The sequence below is a fragment of the Aspergillus tubingensis genome, assembly GCF_013340325.1.
Source record: "Aspergillus tubingensis WU-2223L DNA, scaffold_2, whole genome shotgun sequence".
NCBI classification, from domain to species: domain Eukaryota; kingdom Fungi; phylum Ascomycota; class Eurotiomycetes; order Eurotiales; family Aspergillaceae; genus Aspergillus; species Aspergillus tubingensis.
Window position 1 is genome coordinate 351,428 of NW_023336276.1, and position 18,484 is coordinate 369,911.

General features: G+C 49.3%; 7 protein-coding genes and 1 non-coding gene across 8 annotated transcripts; 5 read left to right on the top strand and 3 right to left on the bottom strand.

Moving 5' to 3' along the window:
* Window positions 1-1,882: 1,882 nt before the first annotated feature.
* On the top strand, window positions 1,883-2,551 carry AtWU_00672 (uncharacterized protein; the record flags this gene model as incomplete). Its single annotated transcript, XM_035495787.1, has 3 exons — window positions 1,883-2,186; window positions 2,271-2,375; window positions 2,439-2,551. 3 exons carry the CDS (start codon window positions 1,883-1,885, stop codon window positions 2,549-2,551), a joined length of 522 nt encoding a protein of 173 aa, XP_035351680.1.
* A 1,332-nt stretch (window positions 2,552-3,883) lies between these two features.
* AtWU_00673 (uncharacterized protein) lies at window positions 3,884-4,867 on the top strand (the record flags this gene model as incomplete). Its single annotated transcript, XM_035495788.1, has 3 exons — window positions 3,884-3,989; window positions 4,077-4,682; window positions 4,731-4,867. The coding sequence occupies 3 exons, from the start codon at window positions 3,884-3,886 to the stop codon at window positions 4,865-4,867; spliced, it is 849 nt and encodes a 282-aa protein (XP_035351681.1).
* Window positions 4,868-6,371: 1,504 nt separating this feature from the next.
* On the top strand, window positions 6,372-6,758 carry AtWU_00674 (uncharacterized protein; the record flags this gene model as incomplete). The annotated part of the gene is made up of 1 exon (XM_035495789.1): window positions 6,372-6,758. One exon carries the CDS (start codon window positions 6,372-6,374, stop codon window positions 6,756-6,758), a length of 387 nt encoding a protein of 128 aa, XP_035351682.1.
* Window positions 6,759-6,961: 203 nt separating this feature from the next.
* AtWU_00675 (RNA polymerase II mediator complex subunit MED27 domain-containing protein) lies at window positions 6,962-8,098 on the bottom strand (the record flags this gene model as incomplete). The annotated part of the gene is made up of 3 exons (XM_035495790.1): window positions 6,962-7,126; window positions 7,198-7,854; window positions 7,907-8,098. The coding sequence occupies 3 exons, from the start codon at window positions 8,096-8,098 to the stop codon at window positions 6,962-6,964; spliced, it is 1,014 nt and encodes a 337-aa protein (XP_035351683.1).
* A 463-nt stretch (window positions 8,099-8,561) lies between these two features.
* Window positions 8,562-8,634, top strand: AtWU_t22. Its single transcript has one exon. It is a non-coding gene; the product is annotated as a tRNA-Lys (tRNA).
* A 604-nt stretch (window positions 8,635-9,238) lies between these two features.
* On the bottom strand, window positions 9,239-10,942 carry AtWU_00676 (cytochrome P450; the record flags this gene model as incomplete). Its single annotated transcript, XM_035495791.1, has 4 exons — window positions 9,239-9,399; window positions 9,452-9,718; window positions 9,774-10,434; window positions 10,493-10,942. The coding sequence occupies 4 exons, from the start codon at window positions 10,940-10,942 to the stop codon at window positions 9,239-9,241; spliced, it is 1,539 nt and encodes a 512-aa protein (XP_035351684.1).
* Window positions 10,943-11,667: 725 nt separating this feature from the next.
* On the bottom strand, window positions 11,668-13,410 carry AtWU_00677 (putative serine peptidase, family S28; the record flags this gene model as incomplete). Its single annotated transcript, XM_035495792.1, has 2 exons — window positions 11,668-13,137; window positions 13,192-13,410. The coding sequence occupies 2 exons, from the start codon at window positions 13,408-13,410 to the stop codon at window positions 11,668-11,670; spliced, it is 1,689 nt and encodes a 562-aa protein (XP_035351685.1).
* Window positions 13,411-16,138: 2,728 nt separating this feature from the next.
* rglA (putative rhamnogalacturonase B) lies at window positions 16,139-18,337 on the top strand (the record flags this gene model as incomplete). Its single annotated transcript, XM_035495793.1, has 12 exons — window positions 16,139-16,394; window positions 16,445-16,546; window positions 16,593-16,714; window positions 16,761-16,830; window positions 16,878-16,953; window positions 16,999-17,050; window positions 17,098-17,309; window positions 17,358-17,579; window positions 17,643-17,889; window positions 17,954-18,094; window positions 18,185-18,241; window positions 18,308-18,337. The coding sequence occupies 12 exons, from the start codon at window positions 16,139-16,141 to the stop codon at window positions 18,335-18,337; spliced, it is 1,587 nt and encodes a 528-aa protein (XP_035351686.1).
* Between the last annotated feature and the right edge of the window lie 147 nt (window positions 18,338-18,484).

Consider the following 18,484-nt stretch of genomic DNA (forward strand, 5'->3'; position numbering starts at 1 on the left):
TAATTCTACTATCTATAGTAATTATCATTGTTGTACAGCAAAATGCACTGATCATCACAAAACCCCCAAGCAGACGACGTAACCATAATCTCTATGACGTACAACCATTGTAGACAGACTGATTATTGAGTTCTTTTTCAGCTACAGTAAGTAGTAGTCTAAACGACGTTTCCTACACGACCAAAGAAGGAACTTATGCGGATACTATTACCCCGCGGGAAGAGAACGTGATAAACGAACTGGTTCCATGGATAGGGATCGTTCTTTTCTTTCAAGCCCCAGTGTTTAAGTTGCTTGTGGGTTGGGTGTGGGTGTGGGTTTTGTGTCATGAAAGACAATAGTGTGAACCAGAGAAGGGGAGGGAATGGAACGGGGGAGAAATCATGATGTCAGTGTAGTTGCAGAGTCGGCGGGAAATGTATGTGATGGATATGACTTGTCTGGATATGAGGATAGCATAGCCACGGTGTAGTACGGAGTAGGGTTGGTAAGGGTGCAGGAACGAAAGTCAAGACAGTTACTAGTTACTTCTTACTAGGACGCTGTAAGTAAGAATGTCTGAGTTGTTTCAAGACCAATCGGAGTGGTGGTGTGATCGGGAAGTCAAAGTCCACTTTTTTCTGCAGGTTAAAATTTATTCAAGTGAAGTTACGTGATGGTCGTGATCGACTTCAGGGGAAGTGATTCATTCCCTAATTGATACTTCATATACGATGTACTACTGGACATGATTCTTATTGTATGATGTCAACAATTTCATTGTCTACTTATTGTGGAAAGAAAAGACGATCCAATCCGCGAGGCATATGACGACAGAATAGATGGATGAATGGATAACGGTAGAAATCCGAGCCGAGGGAGGAGAAAATCTGAGACAAAAAGTCAATCATCTGACTGGGCAGGGATCGGTCGGGCATCGGGCATGGAGGAGAAAGGTCAGTGAAAATCCGATCAGCCGATAGATTAAGATCGACTGCTTACAAGTTTTGAGTAGGATTGGATTAGTAGTTAGTCTTGTTGGTGGGTAAAATAAAAATAGAAAGATAATTAGTTAGTTGGTCTGTCTCATGTCAGATCAGCACTGTTGGGATTTTTGCTGTTAACTTGACTTGGTATGGGGGTAAAGGGAATAATAGTACTACTCCCATCTATCCCTACTGTAGGTTATTGAACATACTGACTGTATGAAGTGTATGTATGCGGGGATAACTCCAGTCTCCTCCCGCCATCCTCGTTCATTCCATGCCTGTCCAATCAAGCCGTTCTGTAGAATTCGCCGCCCAGCTGTGATTGGCCCGGCTCAAGACCCTCCACCAGCACAGCCAAGAACGGGATCAGCCAATCGGACTGTGACGACCAAGGCGGCCAGTCCGAAAGTGCAGTGGAGCAGAGGATTTGCCTCCAGTTGTTCCTGCCTCTTTGCCTGCCTCTCATTCTGCCAACTCAAAAGTATTCCTCAGCTTGAGGGAAAATCAAGCTCCAACCACCAACCACCAACCGCCCCCTCCACCTGTCGGCATTCGCCCAAGTTTCTATTCTCAGATTCGCGCAAACTTTTCCCTAGTCTAGTTGGTAGTCTGTCCTGCCCCTGCACTATCCTTGGATCCTCATCCACTCGTTCCAACTTTCCCGTAAACTGTAGGCATTTCGGCGCCGGTGCACCCGTGTTCCCCCCCAACTGCGGCTGTGGGGAAGAATCGTGGTGGCTGTCCGATATAAAGACGCTGGCCATCCCCCTCCATTTCAGCCTTCATCTATCACGCACCATCCTCCTCCCTTTCTCCCACATCCACTGTTCTATTTCAGGATCTATCCACGAGCCATATTCTTTCTATTTTAATTTACCAACTTCCTCATCCACCTCTCTCCCACACCATCCACAATGAAGTTCCTTGCCTCTCTTGCCCTGTTGGCGTCTACTGTGGCTGCTGGCCCGGTGCTGTACCCCCGCCAGTCCAGCAACTCCACCCAATCCTTCTACCTCAAGACCTCGGGCGCTACCAATGACGACCACAACAACCTCTATGTCTATGCCTACCACACCGGTGCGGGATTTAACGATGCCGTGCTCACTTCGGACGTCGGAACGGCTAGCCCGGCCTTCCTGAACGGCACCCACACCCAGTTCGACCTGGGCACTTCTTTCCCCTGGGGATTCAAGATGGGCGTCCAGAACAACTATGCAGGTTAGACTTCCTGTTCCTTCCCCTGATCCATATTTGTTTTCTCTTGCCACATGGACGTTTTGGAAAATTAACTTTTTTTTGCAGCATGGGAGTCCGTTCAGATCAATGTTGGATACGGCGATGATGACTTCTCCATTGGTTCTACCGGTCTGGAGTGGTCGGCACAGGATGGCTTTGGAGGCTGGCTAGGTGAGTGACTTTGAACTTATAACCATACAACCGTCAGGACGTGCCACTAACTAGACTATGCAGTGTGCGACTGGTACCACAACGCACCCCAGCTCTTCTACATCTACCGCTATGAGGAGCCCACTATTCCGTCCTCCTGCAGCACTGTCGACCTGACGCCCGAATACACTTCCTAAAGACACGATGTCTAGACCTCGCCACAGCGCCTTAACAGGGGCTCTATGACGAGTGTGGCGTGACTGATGAATCATGAGACCGAAGGATCTGGGAGGATATGCGCCTCTCCCAGCCTGAAAGAGAATGCACACTGTAACAATACGTCTGTTAAACGATCGACCCTTACTAATGTTAATATACTTAATGATGAGTGGGAATGAGTTTTGATGATTGGGGAGGAAGGTGATCTATCTATACGCGAAGCGTGGCATGTTGCATAGTCAGGATTATCTGGTTTAGATATAATCTCACGTAAATATATGCATTTATACTATCTGTTATCTCTAATCTCCATGATTGACAGGAGTGATAGCTGCAAACCCACAGTTAAAAGTAAACTAGATTGATGTGCTTCTCATCCGCTCTTCGCTTATCGTAGTGGCCAATAATTGGCAATAGTGGCTGCCGGGATCCGGTTAGTGTCGCAGCTTTGCGGGGACACCAAAGACTGATTTCTACAACAAACCATGATTATGACTGACTGTATGGGGAACGAACTTGCACCTAGAAAATGAGGCGAGATGGATAGCCGATATAGTCATTGAAGGGCAGACACGGGATGATTCTTTCGCCAGAACTTTATACCTGCGACGAGGGAGGCAAAGGGAACATTCTAGGTGAAACAAAGTTGCTGGTCAGGGCATAAATCATGATCCCCGACCGGGTCAGATGCAGTGGATGCCTCAGGCGGGCCGCCAAAAATAGCCGGGTGTCTCACTCCCTGGCCCAATCGGGCAAGGCGCGTCTTCAATGGCTGCTCGTCTGGTCTTTTAGTCTCTCGCCCTCGTCTTTCTTTCTTCCCCCCTCGGGTCGGACAATGCTTCGCTCGTCTGTCGTTTGTCTCTTCTGACCTTCGCTATCGCTTGATCGGTCGTATCTTTCTATCTATCTGCCACCCCAGGTTCGCTGGAATCAGATCGGTCTCTGTCGCTCGCTTTGTTTACATCTCTCTTCCCCCCCCGACCCTCGTTGGACCCTGCCGAGAATCTATCGGACGATCTGCATGTTTCAGTCCCGCTGGCCTGAAAAAACACCTCTTCTGCAGCCCGTATCGCTTCATCTCTGGATTTGATCATCGCTTATCGTGCTCGACGGTTCATCTTCGCCATCCCGGTATAGCTTCGTCTGTTGCTCGTCAGTTCATCGCAGTTACAAATACCCCTGTCGCTTCTGCCGCCGTATACGGGAAAGGGTCCACGTCGATCGGACCCTGAATTTTGCCAAGGGAGTCAACGGACCCCTCTGCCTTTCAGTCAACACAACTGCACAACACTACAATCGGACTTTTCAAGATGCGTTCCATGTCTCGTCTGTTTGTTCTGTGCCTCCTCTTGGTGCTGGGGACGGTAACTTCCGCCTGGCCATGGCCGCCGCATGGCGAATTGTTGCGACGAGCTGGTTAGTTCCATCGTTGACATTCACATTCTTCTGCCTTTATCCTATTGTTATCGTGGTTCGTGTATGGTGTGATGCTGACCCGCGAAGATACTACCGCAGCTGAGAGCGCAACCACTGGAGCCGCCGCTACCACCGAGAGTGCATCGAAGACCGAAGCAGCGACCAAAACCGCCGCCGCAACAGGAAGCGACACCACGGCCACGGCCACCGGCACCAATACCAAGTCAGCTACCGGAACAGGCACTGCCAGCGGCAAGTCCTCTGGCTCTTCTTCAAACAGCACAACGAGTGTTTCTATCAACCCCGCTGCCGGTGCCGGTGGTATCTCCATGCTTATTCCCACCCTGGGTGCCACAACCTACTATAAGATCGGCGATTATGTGACATTGAAATGGAACTACACCTCTTTGACCATCAGCCCAACAGCTGTCAATGTTGTCGCTTCGTGCAGTTTGAACAGCGCCACCTACACCATCTCGTCCAACATGACCATGTCGCCCACCGGAGAGGTGGTCTGGGACACCAAGAAGTACCAGGCCAACGCGACTGTCCCGCTGTTGACGGCGTCGTACACGTTGATTGTGTGGGATGCCAGCAAGGCCATCACTGAGACGGCCAGTGCCGGCTATCTCAGCGCTGCTAGCAGCTACATCTTCGGAATGTACAGCTCCCAGCCGTACACTCCGCTCAATGGTATGTTATCCCCTTCATATATTGTAATCAGTCTGCTAACTTCAACAGGATTTGTCTGCGCTACCTGCAGCGGCGCTTTCTCCGAACTCGAACGCTTAGGGATGAAATTCACCTTTGGCATGTTCGCCATCACCGTTCTGTCCTTCACCTGGTTCGCCGGTGGCTTCGGTCTCTTCTCCACGTGAGTGTAATCTCCGGATGACGACGACAAAAAGAAACATTTTTATGCATTAGAATGTTGCATTGAGCCAAGCGAATTTCGTTTCAAGTTATGATGATAGCAATCTATCAGCTGGGTTGGATTGGCGTTTGCGAGTTTCCATTTCTGATTTGACTAATGGCTGGGAAGTTCCTCTATATTATTGACCTTTGTTCACTCCTTTGAAGCGCAGCAATAGCGGGATATCAGTGTAATAGTGTGTGCATGCGGTGATTATGACATGTTGATTGTATCTCCACTTGGCTTGTCTATATTTAATGTTCTCTGCAATTATGGCATGGATGTATGTATACATACTTATCTGGACTGTATCGGATAGTTCCTCAGATTAATATATACCTACTACAGCATTAGAACAGAACTAGCATATCCATACTGCAACCCTACCGAAAGATAATTTGGTACTAAACTTTCTCTATGCACTTCCCATCATGGCACCGAGTATCCATACTATTATTGAAATAGTGGAACAATCCACACTCACCATAACCAACATGACACCCAACTTTGATGCCTCAGCACGAAGAAGAGAATAACCCGAAAAGGATACTTACTACAACAAATAGTACTAAAAAAGGAATACCCCGTAACCATTCCCACATAACCGGAGTATCTCATCAATACCCCTAATGAAGATAATATATATCCGTCCTCTGTACTACACAACGAAGTACTAATTCCCCTAGAACAGTAAGGATGATATTTGAACATCATTTCTTTAGATTCCAACAAATGACTAGTAGGGCAGTTAATGATGTCGAATAGGAGGACTCTGTGAGGTATATATATATATATATATATAGTAGATGGAATATCCCGATATCCGAGACTAATTCTATCATGTACATTATATACTACTACTTAGTGATATCCTATATACGCATGTATCCTCTGGTACTAGTAACTGCGTACAGTTCTGTACGTAATGCCCCAAGTGAAAGATTCGAAAGATTGATTGATCGAGTCAATGGGTAGTGAGATAAGATATGAGACGGATCTCCCCGTTTGTTCATCGTCATCTGCTAATTAGGTGCGTCAGCGACGGTAACACCAACAGTAACTAGTATGTACTACCCTACTACTATTCTTGATTTTGGTACACAGTTACACCCATCAATTGAACTCAGTTGATGTCTCACAAACAAGGTTTCACAAGGTACAGGGATACGAGATGCATGCAGGGACAATTATTAAGGAATATAGGAGATAGCCTCATTAATACATGAATAAAATTCAAGCACTCAGATGGATCTGCATGGACTGCTGAGCATAAATAGGATCTGCTTTTCTCGTTTTTGATGTCAATTTTCGCGTCATTGATAAGTACGTCTGATTCTCTATTCTGAGTCTCAAGTTGTTGTGATCCTTAACTTGACTCAATCCTCTCTCTTGCTAGTCACTCAAGTGACACCGATTCCTCATCGACTATTTCAGAGGACCAAGACCAGATCAGTCATAAAGCAAACAAAATGTCAAGTTTCTGGAACCCCAAATACAACGCTACCAGCAGTCACAGGAAGAGAAGGCCGAGAAACAAAGGCAAACAGCGAGAGGAGAACACAGCAATACCATTCTTTGGCTCCTCGACATCAGCATCACGACGGCAGCGACCGTCATCATCGTCATCATCGTCATCCTCTAGGTATGAGGAAGAAGACCTAGTCCTGGTCAGACGCAAGGATAGTCCACCGTGGTGGTGGCTGTTGTTAGTGGAAGGGACCTCGGGGGTTACGGTCATGAAAGCTGCCAAGGACGAGCACGGCTCTCGTCGTCGTCCCGGCCACAGGGTTCTCGAGCCACTTGTTGAGGGGAAAGTGGCCAGTTTTTTCCCGGCACGGTTGGATGTGGAGGAGTAGATGTGATGCCAATGCACCTTTGTTTTTCTGTCTTGAATGTTCCGAAGAACATGCACTGGTGACACCCGCGATATGCCACCGATGCGGGTGACGAGTCTCGGATCGACTGATATATATTTGAGATGCTGAGGCGTTTTGCAATTGTCGGAATGGAACATTCCATCGATAATTATATTTCCTGTGATGTTTCCTTTGTTACCCTTTCACTCGGCACATCCTTGATGATAGGCTTCCCAGTTTTGATTTCCCTGTTCTTGGGGAGTAGAAGATGGCTTCCGAATGGTGGGAAGGGTTGCAGTGCTGTCGGTCATCTTGGCGCATTTTGCGCAGGGTGTCTGTTTGATAGTCGAGTAGGACGATATCATGTCCTAACATGAAAAGTCAGTTTTTTGTCCACATAAACCATATCGAGTAACGTAGAAAGTAGAGCCAGTCTTACAAGCAAATAAAGCAAATCCCACTGTCGCGGCCTCGCATTCAAGCACTGCGCCACAGCGGTCTCGACCTTCGAAGGCGTCTGACCCCCCGGCGTCCTAGTAAAGACCCGCCAATCAGGAACCCCATTCCCATCCTGACCAGCAATAGCCTCGACCCTGAACACTATCCCAGCCTTGACAAGCACAACAGTAACAGCCGCTTCACTCTGACTAGCCAAGACCCGCACACCAGGCACATTCTTCTGAGCAAAGCCGTCAACAATCGCTCTCCACCCACCCTCAGTAGCCTGGATCTTGGATCGCTCCATCTCCTCATTAGCTTTCTGCTGCTGCTCATTCTGCGTCTGCTCCTCCTCACGGAGATCCGCGAGAATGGTATCGTAATCTCGTTCCCACTTCCCCGTGGGCTGCAGCATCACGCCGTCGTTTTCTTTGATTTGCGCGTCGACGCGATCCCAGACTGCTTTCATCTCGGGACTTCTCCACATCGACTGAAACTCCTGCAGCTCGGAGACACCCGCGCGCGCAGCTTGAGCGAGCTGCTCGTACAGCATCTGCGGGGACTTGGGAACGGATCTTCCCGCAGCGGCCTTGGGGTTGACAATGGGTGCCAGGGGCTCCAGAAGGCGCTCGGGAAGTAGAGTCCGTAGTTGATGGATCTGTCAGAAATGTTAATTGCTGTCGAGCTTGACTGGAAGGAGTAATACTCACCATTGCTTCCATCTTCTGAAGCTTCGCGAGCGAGGAAACGAGTTGCGTTTCAGAGTCCCAGGCATCAGGACTGGGGTCAGTGTTACTAGCCGCCCCTGTAGAGGCTTCAGCGCCATTCGAGGGAGGGACCATTGCAGGCACGACCACTGGCATTCTAGGGAGTGTTTGACCGGGGTTGGGAGCAGCCGCCATTGTCACTGTCAGTGAGGATAGGATGGCTATAGTAAATTATAGTAAAGCCAGATGCGAAAATCCAGCGCAATTTATGAAGTGAAGGGAAGTTCCAGCAATCGTCAGCTGATAGGCGAGCACGTGTATTCAGTCCAGGTTAGGTAATTGACAAGCTGAAATATGAATGCACGTATGAGGTACGCCTCTTTATGAGTCGTGTATTTGGTCAAATTCTAGGGATCTCAAAATTCAAGACTCCACTTGTCGCTGTAGGTATGGACCTGGAGACAACGTCAACAATGGCGATAGGTTGAATCTCGGTGGAGGGAATCGCGCCGCCGAAATTGGCTGACTCAGCACGCATACGGATCCAGCCACATACTGCATAGCCACAGAAACCTGTGGCTGGAATTAACATGCGTGTACGCCGTTAGGAAAAAGCAAGAATATTATGCATAACTACAACTCAGCTTTCACCGAACTAGCCCGGCTAGCTCAATCGGTAGAGCGTGAGACTCTTAATCTCAAGGCTGCGGGTTCGAGCCCCGCGTTGGGCTTTCATTTTTGCTTTTTTTTTTACATTGTTAGTTGTGGTGGTGAAATGGTAAGATAGATGGGTGGATCTGTGGGGGAGGATTCTATTCGGTAGTCACGGTTTCAAATCCCGCTACCATCACAATCTTATCCATTACAAGAAGTCGTCGTTCCTTTCTGACTACTGTGTAGTACTGCTTTCCAATGTGAATACTAGCCATTGGATTGACTCTTGAGTTGTCGCCATGCATTTCAATTTATAAGAACAAGATTACTACGAGTTGATCACTGGTCTATGATCAAAGCATATGAATATAACTGCTATATTCTGACGAGCTAGGACCCCGAAATATATGAAAAATATATTTCTTGTGTATCGACGTTGCTTTCTTGTCTCCGGCACAGTATTACCGAGCTACTAGGAATAGCACTTGAGGATGTCATCAAGAGTCAAAGTACGTAATGTAAAATCTCATCATATTAAAATTCCAGGCTAGTATAAGTAGTCATTTCTGGGATTGTCCCCGGGGCATGAAAAGTGTAGCTCGTCAAAATGCAAAGAAGTCGTAGCCATCCGGCGGCTTGAACAATTGATGATGTGGCTAAAATCCCAGCAGTGCTGGCAAATCACGAAGAAAACAACCGAATATGGACACCACGGTCATGCGACAGCGTGAGACTGGAATTGATGATCGGCTCCACCATATCAGGATCGGCATTCTCAATTCTGTTGTACCGCTGTAGTAGTTTGACCATGGTGTAGCTGGCTTCAGTGAGTGCGTATTGCTCTGGAAGAGACTGTTAGTAATGTGACTGTGGCATATATGTAGGGCAACTTACGTCCAAGACAAATCCGGGGCCCGCCGTTGAATGGAAGGTATTCCCAACCCCGCTTGCTGTTCTCTTCCCATCGCTCGGGTCGGAATGCATGGGCATCCGGGCCGTATAAGTCGGTGCGACGGTGCATTGCATATACGCTGTACGACACAAGCTCTCCCTTGCGCACGTAGACGGGGGACTTCCCGTCGGGCCCACCACCCAATGGCAAGGAAGTATCTTTGGCGGCGACACGGAAGTTTAGAGGCACAGGGGGGAGGAGACGGAGGACTGGTCTTGTTAGGAGATATTATAGGGTGCGGCGGGGGAGGAGGGTATTGCTCACCTTCGTTCAAGAAATAGCGCAGGTATGGAGTATCCTTCAGTCTAGCATGCGTGATCTTTCCGTTGGGGTGTTTAGCGTCTCCAAACTCGTCGACGATGGTCTGGCGAAGTCTGGTCCAGACATTAGGATGACGTGCTAGGTAGAAGAAAGCCGAGCTCAGCAGACTGGCAGTGGTGTCGCGGCCAGCCAGGAGGATGTTGAGCATGTTGTCACGGATCACTCTCGGGTCATCGGTATCCTCCGCTAAGGCTTCTGCGAAGATGTACCTGCCCGACTCTTTCTTTTCGGGGTGACGCTTTGCCTCGAGAGCCAGGCGTACGTAGTGGTCAACCACCTCGTGCACAAGCTGGTTCGCTTCACGGAACTCCTTGGGGTTAACGAGCCAATAGAATGCCATAGCTCTGGATCTCGATACCAGGTATTCTTGGGCCCGGTTGAATGCCTCAGCGAACCCTTGGGCGTTTCCAACAGTGGACTTCTCTAGCAGACTCGACTCAGTGGATGTGCGCATTGATCCGACGGATTCGCCAAACAAGAAATGTGTAGCCGAGTCCATGGTCAAGAGGAAGAAGAGGCGCTGGATGTCGAAAGTCGACCCATCCTTGGGAATCAAGTCCATCATCTTGGTGATGTGGCCATCCATAAGGTCGAGATCAGCAACCTAGTCGCCCTCATCCGTCAGTAGGTTCTCATTGATGGTATTATTAGGATATTCAGACCTGATCGCGAGTGAACTGCGGCCTCAGCATGCCACGCGCATGAGACCAGCCCGGCCCATCCAAGGTGAAGATACCATTTCCAAGCAACGGGTAGAACTCGCGATGGCGGGTCCCGAGGCCGAAATCTTGAAACTGGGTAGCCAACAGTGCCTTGATGTTCTCTGGCTCAACGGTGTTGGTGACCATGAGTCCTCCCAAGGCCTGCTGACGGAAGGTCGGTCCACTCGTCTGGTAGTGATCGGCAATGAATTCAACCCATCGTTTCTCCCTGGCCGCCTTTGCAATGCGATAGAAGCCAGTGATACCGAGAATACCGGTATCGACGGATTTAGGGGGCTGGCAGCCGAGAGCTTTGGACTTCTTGCGATGGTGGTAAGCCTGGTGGAGGGAGCCCAGGATGCGAAAGGTTAAGTAGATGGCACCCAGAAAGACAACCGCAGGAGCCAACATGACGCAACTGCGGGTAGTCTAGTAATGCGGGGAGGAAACCTAGATAGTAGATGGAGAAGTGGAAAGGAGAGATTTGAGGAATGTGAGATGAGAGATAAATAACTTAAGAGTGAATGTTATGTACAAAGAGGTATGATAATCGACAGGGGCAGTCTGGTTCCGACCACAGACCTTATATACTTTGCCCTAGTTCACCCCGCAAGGAGAGATCCAGACTTGGATTCACTTGGCCAAGAAGGGTTGGTTCCAAACTCCTCGGTCGTGAGGCCCCATGTGAAATGAAGGAATGGGGAACCCCCGCCTCCATAGCCACACAGTCAGTAAGTAAACGAAGACAGGGAGACGGGAAGGGATGGATGGTTCCAGCGATGCAACAAACTCAGAAGCGGCAATGGGCTGGAGATGATTGGAAAAGCCAACCTTGCGAGGGGGTCATTTCCCGATTCCAGATGCTTTCGGCACTCGGAAACATCGCAAGCATCTCCCAAAAGGGAAAAGCGGCTGTTGCGTCGCAGGATTTTGGACATGACGCTAAATCCAACCGCTGATCTAAAACCTCCGAGGCTTCTCTTGCATCTACTTACGTTGCCCGCGTGTACTTCTCTAAAGTACTATGTAGCATCTCAAGATCCACTCCACTGTCAACCCTCGTCATCTTTTCTTTATCCAGGCTTCAGGCTCCAGGCGCCAGCAAAACCCAAACACCTTCCCCCCCTAGCCACCAATCACCTGGTTTGACTGGAATTCTGTCCAAAACAATCGAGCCATTGCAACAAGGCGGACGTGAAGATGCCGCGTGACAATTTACCCACGGTCGGCGTGGCCTGAAAGTCAAAGCAATGTTCCGAGTCCTTCATGACGTATCCAAACACCGTGTCTTCGTCTGTCTGCACCCCGCATGCTGGGATCGCGCTCGTAAACTCCACCCCCTGCGGTGCGATATCGTCCGTAGACAGAATAGACAGTGACCGCCACGGATCGAATTCTCCTCCGCTGAAGTAAACATTGGACGGGCGGATCGTCCATCCTCCGAACTCTTGGTTGACCTCATCCGCCCGCGGCGATGGAGGCAACAGTCCTTTCTCCACCGCATCGGGGAACTGTCGGTTACATACTTCTTGCTGGTATTCCACCGACTGATATCGCGAGGCTAACGAGTGTGGCCCTTCGTTGTTCGCTTGGAAGAACCCCCATTCGCTGCAGTATTGCCAAGTCCAGGTGATGGTCGCGGGATCGCCGTATGGCTTGGAGAAATCACAGTCAATTGGCTGAGAAGCGTTCTGAGGTCCGCAGTTGGTCCCCATATTCAGATTGACCAGCTCGAGGAAGGTGGGCCATGCTGCCCATCGTTCAGCGACATACTGGCCGCCATACGTAGGGGCAAGACCATCCGGCCCGGTAGTCCCGTTCGTCTTGGGGTCAACTTCAAGATACTCGCAGAATGCGCCTAGACCTCCAATCCCTCCTGCCATACCATAGCTTTGGAAGTAGCTGTAGATGGCGGTTAGCGCTCCAGTGAAATCACCGTTGGAGTTGGCTTCGGCGCCAGGTCCGAAGAAGAGTTGTTTGATTGAGGTAGCTGTATCGTCGTCCGATAGTTGATCGTCGATATATTCCAGAGCAGCGTGAATATCTGCCGAGCAGTTGGTCCATCCATCGGCCACCATGCCGCGGTAGACCTGGTCGTAATACACGCTCATATTGACCCGTGCTTCCACCGGAGCCGACGAGGAATAGGCTGCGAAGATGGTCTCTGGGTACTCGTTGCGAGTTAATGCAGCACGGACCCCAGCGTACGAGCCGCCCACCATGATCCACGGTGTGCCCTGCGGCGTCAGGTCCACGTCCGGATACTTCTCGCGGGTGAAGTTTCTAGCAAAGTACGGGAGATCCGCGAGCGCCTGCTTGGTGGTGAGGTATTGATAGGTCTCTGGTGGAGCCTCATAGGATATGGGAGCCGGAGTCGAGTTTCCATAGTATCTGTGCTCCCAAGCGATTCCCATGGCGTTGAACTCGATTAGAAATTCTCTGAAGAAGGAAAGTGTGGAAGTGAGGTAGGCCGAGGCTATCGATGCGCCATCCGCCTCCCCTGTATCATATACAAATATCGGACTGCCTGGCTCATAGAATTCATCGCTAACCCAGAATCGATTTTGATAAGTGCCAGCCGATGCATTGTCATGGTCAAGAGGAATCTGAGTATCGTGATCAGTGATAGGAACAAAGAACCAGGCTGGTGTTTTTCATACGGTGACATATTCAGTCTCCAACGCAATGGCCATCGCAGAATGTGAAACGAGAGTATTGAGGTTCTGCTCATTGTGCCTCCCCAGGTCTGGGTCAATACCAAAGTGAGCAAGCGACTGAGTACCCCATCCAAAGGGGGTCTTTTTCTGCCCCGAGCCCATAACGGGCTGCGAGAGCAGGAAAGCCCCGATGGCTGCTATTGTGGTGGCGTATGAAGGCATAGCGGCCTTTAAGGGACAGTGTATACAAGGGGAGAAGTTTTAGAGCAAAGGAAGAGGGCAGTAACACACAAATTCCTAAATTCCCTTCTTGCCATGATAGAAGGCATTCCTTTTGTGTCTTATGTATAAAACATAACTACAATGGTAGACAGTGAATGAGACGGTTTCGGTCACGAATGTCTGTCATACAGTAAATTCACTTCTAATAGACGTCTGCCTACGGAAACCGATTTCAACACATGTCAACATGCCCAGCCGAGATATGGTGGGCTGCTGGGCATCGTGTGCGGCCAGAAATCCCTGTTTTGTTGGACAAGACCATAACAATCAACAGACGCATCAGGGTTGATGCCTCCGTCGGCCTGTGGCTTCGGGGCGCACGGGCAGCAAAAGCCACATGTCTGTGTCTTAATTAGTGGGTTCCTGAGCAATGGCAATACGTAGCTTTTGCGGGGTTCCTTCCGCTTGCCGAAGATGCCCTGTCGATCATTTGTGTAGCGCAGGATGGTTGGGAATGCGTCTGCAGGGTCCGGACCCAGCCTCCACTCGGAATTGATGCGTGCACCATGTTTATCGCCACCTTTCACCTTTGTCTCCGCGGTCCTAGGCTGTGCTTCGTTTTATTAAAGGAAGTTGATTGACTCTGCAGTAGTTCAATATGTAGGGTTACTGCTCCCAGTTTTTGTCTCGCCGTCGCCACGAGGATTGGGCTGCATACTGAAGCAAGGGGCTGTGAAACCAAGAGGAGTTGCCGAAATGAAGCGTAATAGTTGACTGAGACAAATACAGGGGCATGAGTCTGCAATTGAACGTAACTGAATCAATCTGTGTGCAAGGCATTCTCAGTCTCGTCAGTTTCGCTATTCCGGGCAGCATTCGAGTAGCGTCGAAGGGAATAATAGAAGAATATTTAAGATTTAGTCAGGGCCCAGAAACTGGTGGGCTATGAGCAGAAGATTTAGCCGTAAAGATATTCCTGGACACTGCAACTGAAAGTTTAGCTTGTATGAGCCACCAGCATGCCTACACCCTCGAACTCGTAGCTATAATCTGTCTTGCAAGGACTCTCATCATGAGTATAGACACAACCGAATGCGATCAATCGTGCTGCAGCTTTGCATCAGCAACTGGGGGTCAGAAATATACACCTATGCAGCAGTTCTGCCGAGATCTAGGGGAAATGTGAAGAAGAATGCCGAGAGTGGACGGAATGATGGACTAGTTTCGGGCGGCGAGTCTGGCTCGGTTCGGTGTTTGTTTTGCAATCCCTTGCATTCCTCCTTTCTTGCGTTCGGAAATCCTCATGCCGTCGGCATTTCCCGACCCATGTTCTTGTATCTATATTGACAGGTGGGCCGATCGTCTCTAACGAGGAGGATCTCTGAGGATCTACTGAAAACTGCAGCTTCAGAAACCATAGAGTCTCTTGTAAGACCTTTGCTACGATGAGGCTGTGACTAAATGTCATTCAATCCTATCACAGTATCTTCATAGACTGACTAATTGGGTTCCTAGGTCCTCACAGCATTAGCAAAAGCATCATAAGCCCTTGCGTCAGTTCCATCCTTGCAGCTATAAGCCGGTGCAGCCTAAGTTAAGGTTATATTATCAAGGTGTTATGCATCTCACCAGAGTTGTTCAAACGCAGACTGTATTTCATCGTTGGCAAGTCTATGTGACGATGCTCTGGTCTACAACAGCTCGAGAAATTTAGCTATAGCATCGTCTTAGAATAACTTCTGTTCTATCAGAAAGGACCGAGCTACTTGCCAGCTTTTTTGAACACCATGGCTTGACATCTATAAATATTCGAAAAAGACACAACCCACGACCGGATGGAATTCTACACAAAACAGTCGTTGTTGGATAAGGATGTTGAGAACACGATAGCATAAACACTACTAGACATCCTGCAAATGTCGCTTAAAAAGATCGGCGTTGCTCGAGACGAGGTACGGTCCACCGGTGCTGTCTCGGACATCATATGGTGCGTTTCAGCATCAGCTTGAGCTCTTGGCATTTAGCGGAGCGAGTACACATCCAAAGGGCATAAAGACCTTTTCCACGTGCGGATGTTTTCCATTTTGCCGTCGTCTTAGATTTGGCGAGGAATAGATTAAATTGAGGAGAGAGCTCATAGTACGCGAGACCTAACATGAAAAACGGCACTTCTGACTCGTGGATTGGCGCTTATGCTAAATAGTCACACCAGGTGATATCGCGCGGAGCTCCCTCCGTCCGCCAGCCAAGAAACGAGTCCGTCCACCACTGAAGAGTCTGGCCAAGACATAGATGGGGTCCGACGCCGTCCAAAGTGATTAATTGGGTAAATGATCGACAACATCATGAGCACTCAGTGTGCCTTCAAAGTCAATTGGAGTCTTGACATGAAGCTTCTCTCTTTGCGTAGTATGCCGAAAAATGCTAAGATCATAAGGAAGGATGATATATTGGTCACCCGGAATATGCATGGCATTCAAATTCGAAATTTTATCATAAAATTCTGATATGTTGTCAGCTGCAGAAAGAGCCAAGTCAGCCATTGGTGGAAGCTATTCGTTGTCCAAGACTTTAGACCAGGGGTTGTGCATGAGGAGTCGCTAGCTTGACGGCTCTGGCTCCATCGGTACTCAGGGCTCGGCAGTGCTCCTGCTGGAATCATTTATTTAAGGTGTCAGCTCGCAAATAACAAGAAATGTACCTTGGTCTGACACTGTCAAACGCCAAGATGTTGTCCAGAACGTCGTTGCTGTCGCTTCTCTCGCTTGCAGTTGGAGTCGTCAATGCAGACTTTGGCATAACGACGAACGATGATTCCTATGTCATAAACGCCAATTCCCCCAACTCGCTGGTGTTTACTGTGGACCGCGGAAGTTGCGATATTACTTCCATCGTGCATTATGGCACAGAGCTGCAGTACTCCGGCAAGGGTAGCCATATCGGCTCCGGTCTCGGAACTGCGACTGTTTCTGCTACCAAGAGTGGTAAGTTGGATCTATCTTGGACAGCAAGAACGACAAGCTGATTCCGGCAGGCGACTACATCAAGGTGACCTGTGAAACGGACACACTGACCCAATTTATGGTTGTCCATGATGGTGATCCTATTATTCATATGGCCACCTACATTACGGAGGGTGAGTTTGTCGTCAAATAATCGAAATAATTTCTAACAACCACCAGAGCCATCTATCGGCGAATTGCGATTCATTGCTCGACTCAACCCGGACGAACTCCCCAATGAGGAGCCGTTCGGCGATGTGTCCAACACTGCCGGTGGGGAGGCCATTGAAGGATCTGACGTGGTATGTCTATTGAATAGTTTCGTAGACGTTGCTAATTTCACGGCAGTTCCTCGTCGATGGGGAAACTCGTAGCAAGTTCTATTCCAGCCAGCGCTTCATTGACGATCAAAGACACTGTAAGAGATGTTGAACTATCTACACGGTCCCTGCTGACTGAGTCAAGGCATTGCGGGTGATGAGCACCGCGTCTGTATGATCCTCAACCAATACGAAACCTCTTCCGGTGGCCCATTCCACAGGTAGGTACAAAGCATTTATCGCAAGAACAATACTCACAGCTTCAGGGACATCAACTCCAACAACGGCGGCGACTACAACTCCCTCTACTGGTACATGGTACGTATCCTATTCTAAACCCACATCCATGGCTACTGACAAAACAGAACTCGGGCCACGTCCAAACCGAGTCCTACCGCATGGGTCTCCACGGACCGTACTCGATGTACTTCAGCCGCAGCGGCACCCCCAGCACCGACATCGACACGTCCTTCTTCGCAGACCTCGACATCGAAGGCTACGTCGCCGAAGCAGACAGAGGAACCGTAACGGGAACCGCGTCAGGTGCTGACTCCAGCTTCGACTGGGTCGTTCACTGGTACGCCCCCTCACCCAACCTATCAACCCACCCCAGCTAACCGGTCAGGTACAACGACGACGCCCAATACTGGACATACACATCCTCCTCCGGCAGCTTCACTTCCCCAGCCATGAAACCAGGAACATACACCATGGTCTACTACCAAGGCGAGTACGTCGTCGCCACCAGCGAAGTGACGGTCAGCGCCGGCTCGAGCACAACCAAGAACATTTCCGGCTCCGTCAAAACAGGAACGACTATCTTCAAGATTGGCGACTGGGACGGACAGTAAGTCACCTGCATCTACCACATACATCACATACACATCTGATATACTAATTAATGAAACAGACCAACCGGCTTCCGCAACGCAGAAAACCAACTCCGCATGCACCCCTCAGACTCCAGAATGTCCGACTGGGGTCCCCTAACCTACACCGTCGGCAGCTCCTCGCTAACTGACTTCCCCATGGCCGTCTTCAAGGCCGTCAACAACCCAGTAACTATCAAATTCACCGCGGCATCCGACCAAACCGGTGCAGCGACGCTGCGTATCGGAACTACGTTGTCGTTCGCGGGTGGACGTCCTCAAGCGACGGTAATTATCTACCTACCTCATTCCCCCTTTCTCCGCACCCAGTATGACTAACTAAATCAAATAGATAAACGACTACGAAGGCTCCGCGCCATCCGCACCTACGAACCTGAACTCCCGTGGCGTGACTCGTGGCGCGTATAGAGGCTACGGCGAGGTGTATGATGTTTCGGTTCCGGAGGGGACGATTGTTGAAGGGGAGAATACGGTATGCTTGCTACCTTACCTTACCTTACCATACTACTTAGATATATGTTGTGAGTGAAGTTGTGGGAGTGATGTGTGCTGATGAGTGTAGATCACGATTAGTGTTATCTCGGGTAGTTCGGGGGATGAGTTTTTGAGCCCGAATTTTGTAAGTTTTTCCCTTTGATGTAAGATGAGATGAGATGGTGAGTTTGGCTGATGAGTGTTTTACTAGATCTTTGATTGTGTGGAGCTGTTTCAGTGAGGATGGTATTTACTACTAGTAGAAGAGGATATGGGTCCTGGTATAGGTTGATGCATGTTGATAGTAGTCCTATATCGGGGTATCATTATAACCTCTAGTCTAGTAACCGACAAATGATACACCCACTCTTTCATCTATAATATAGTC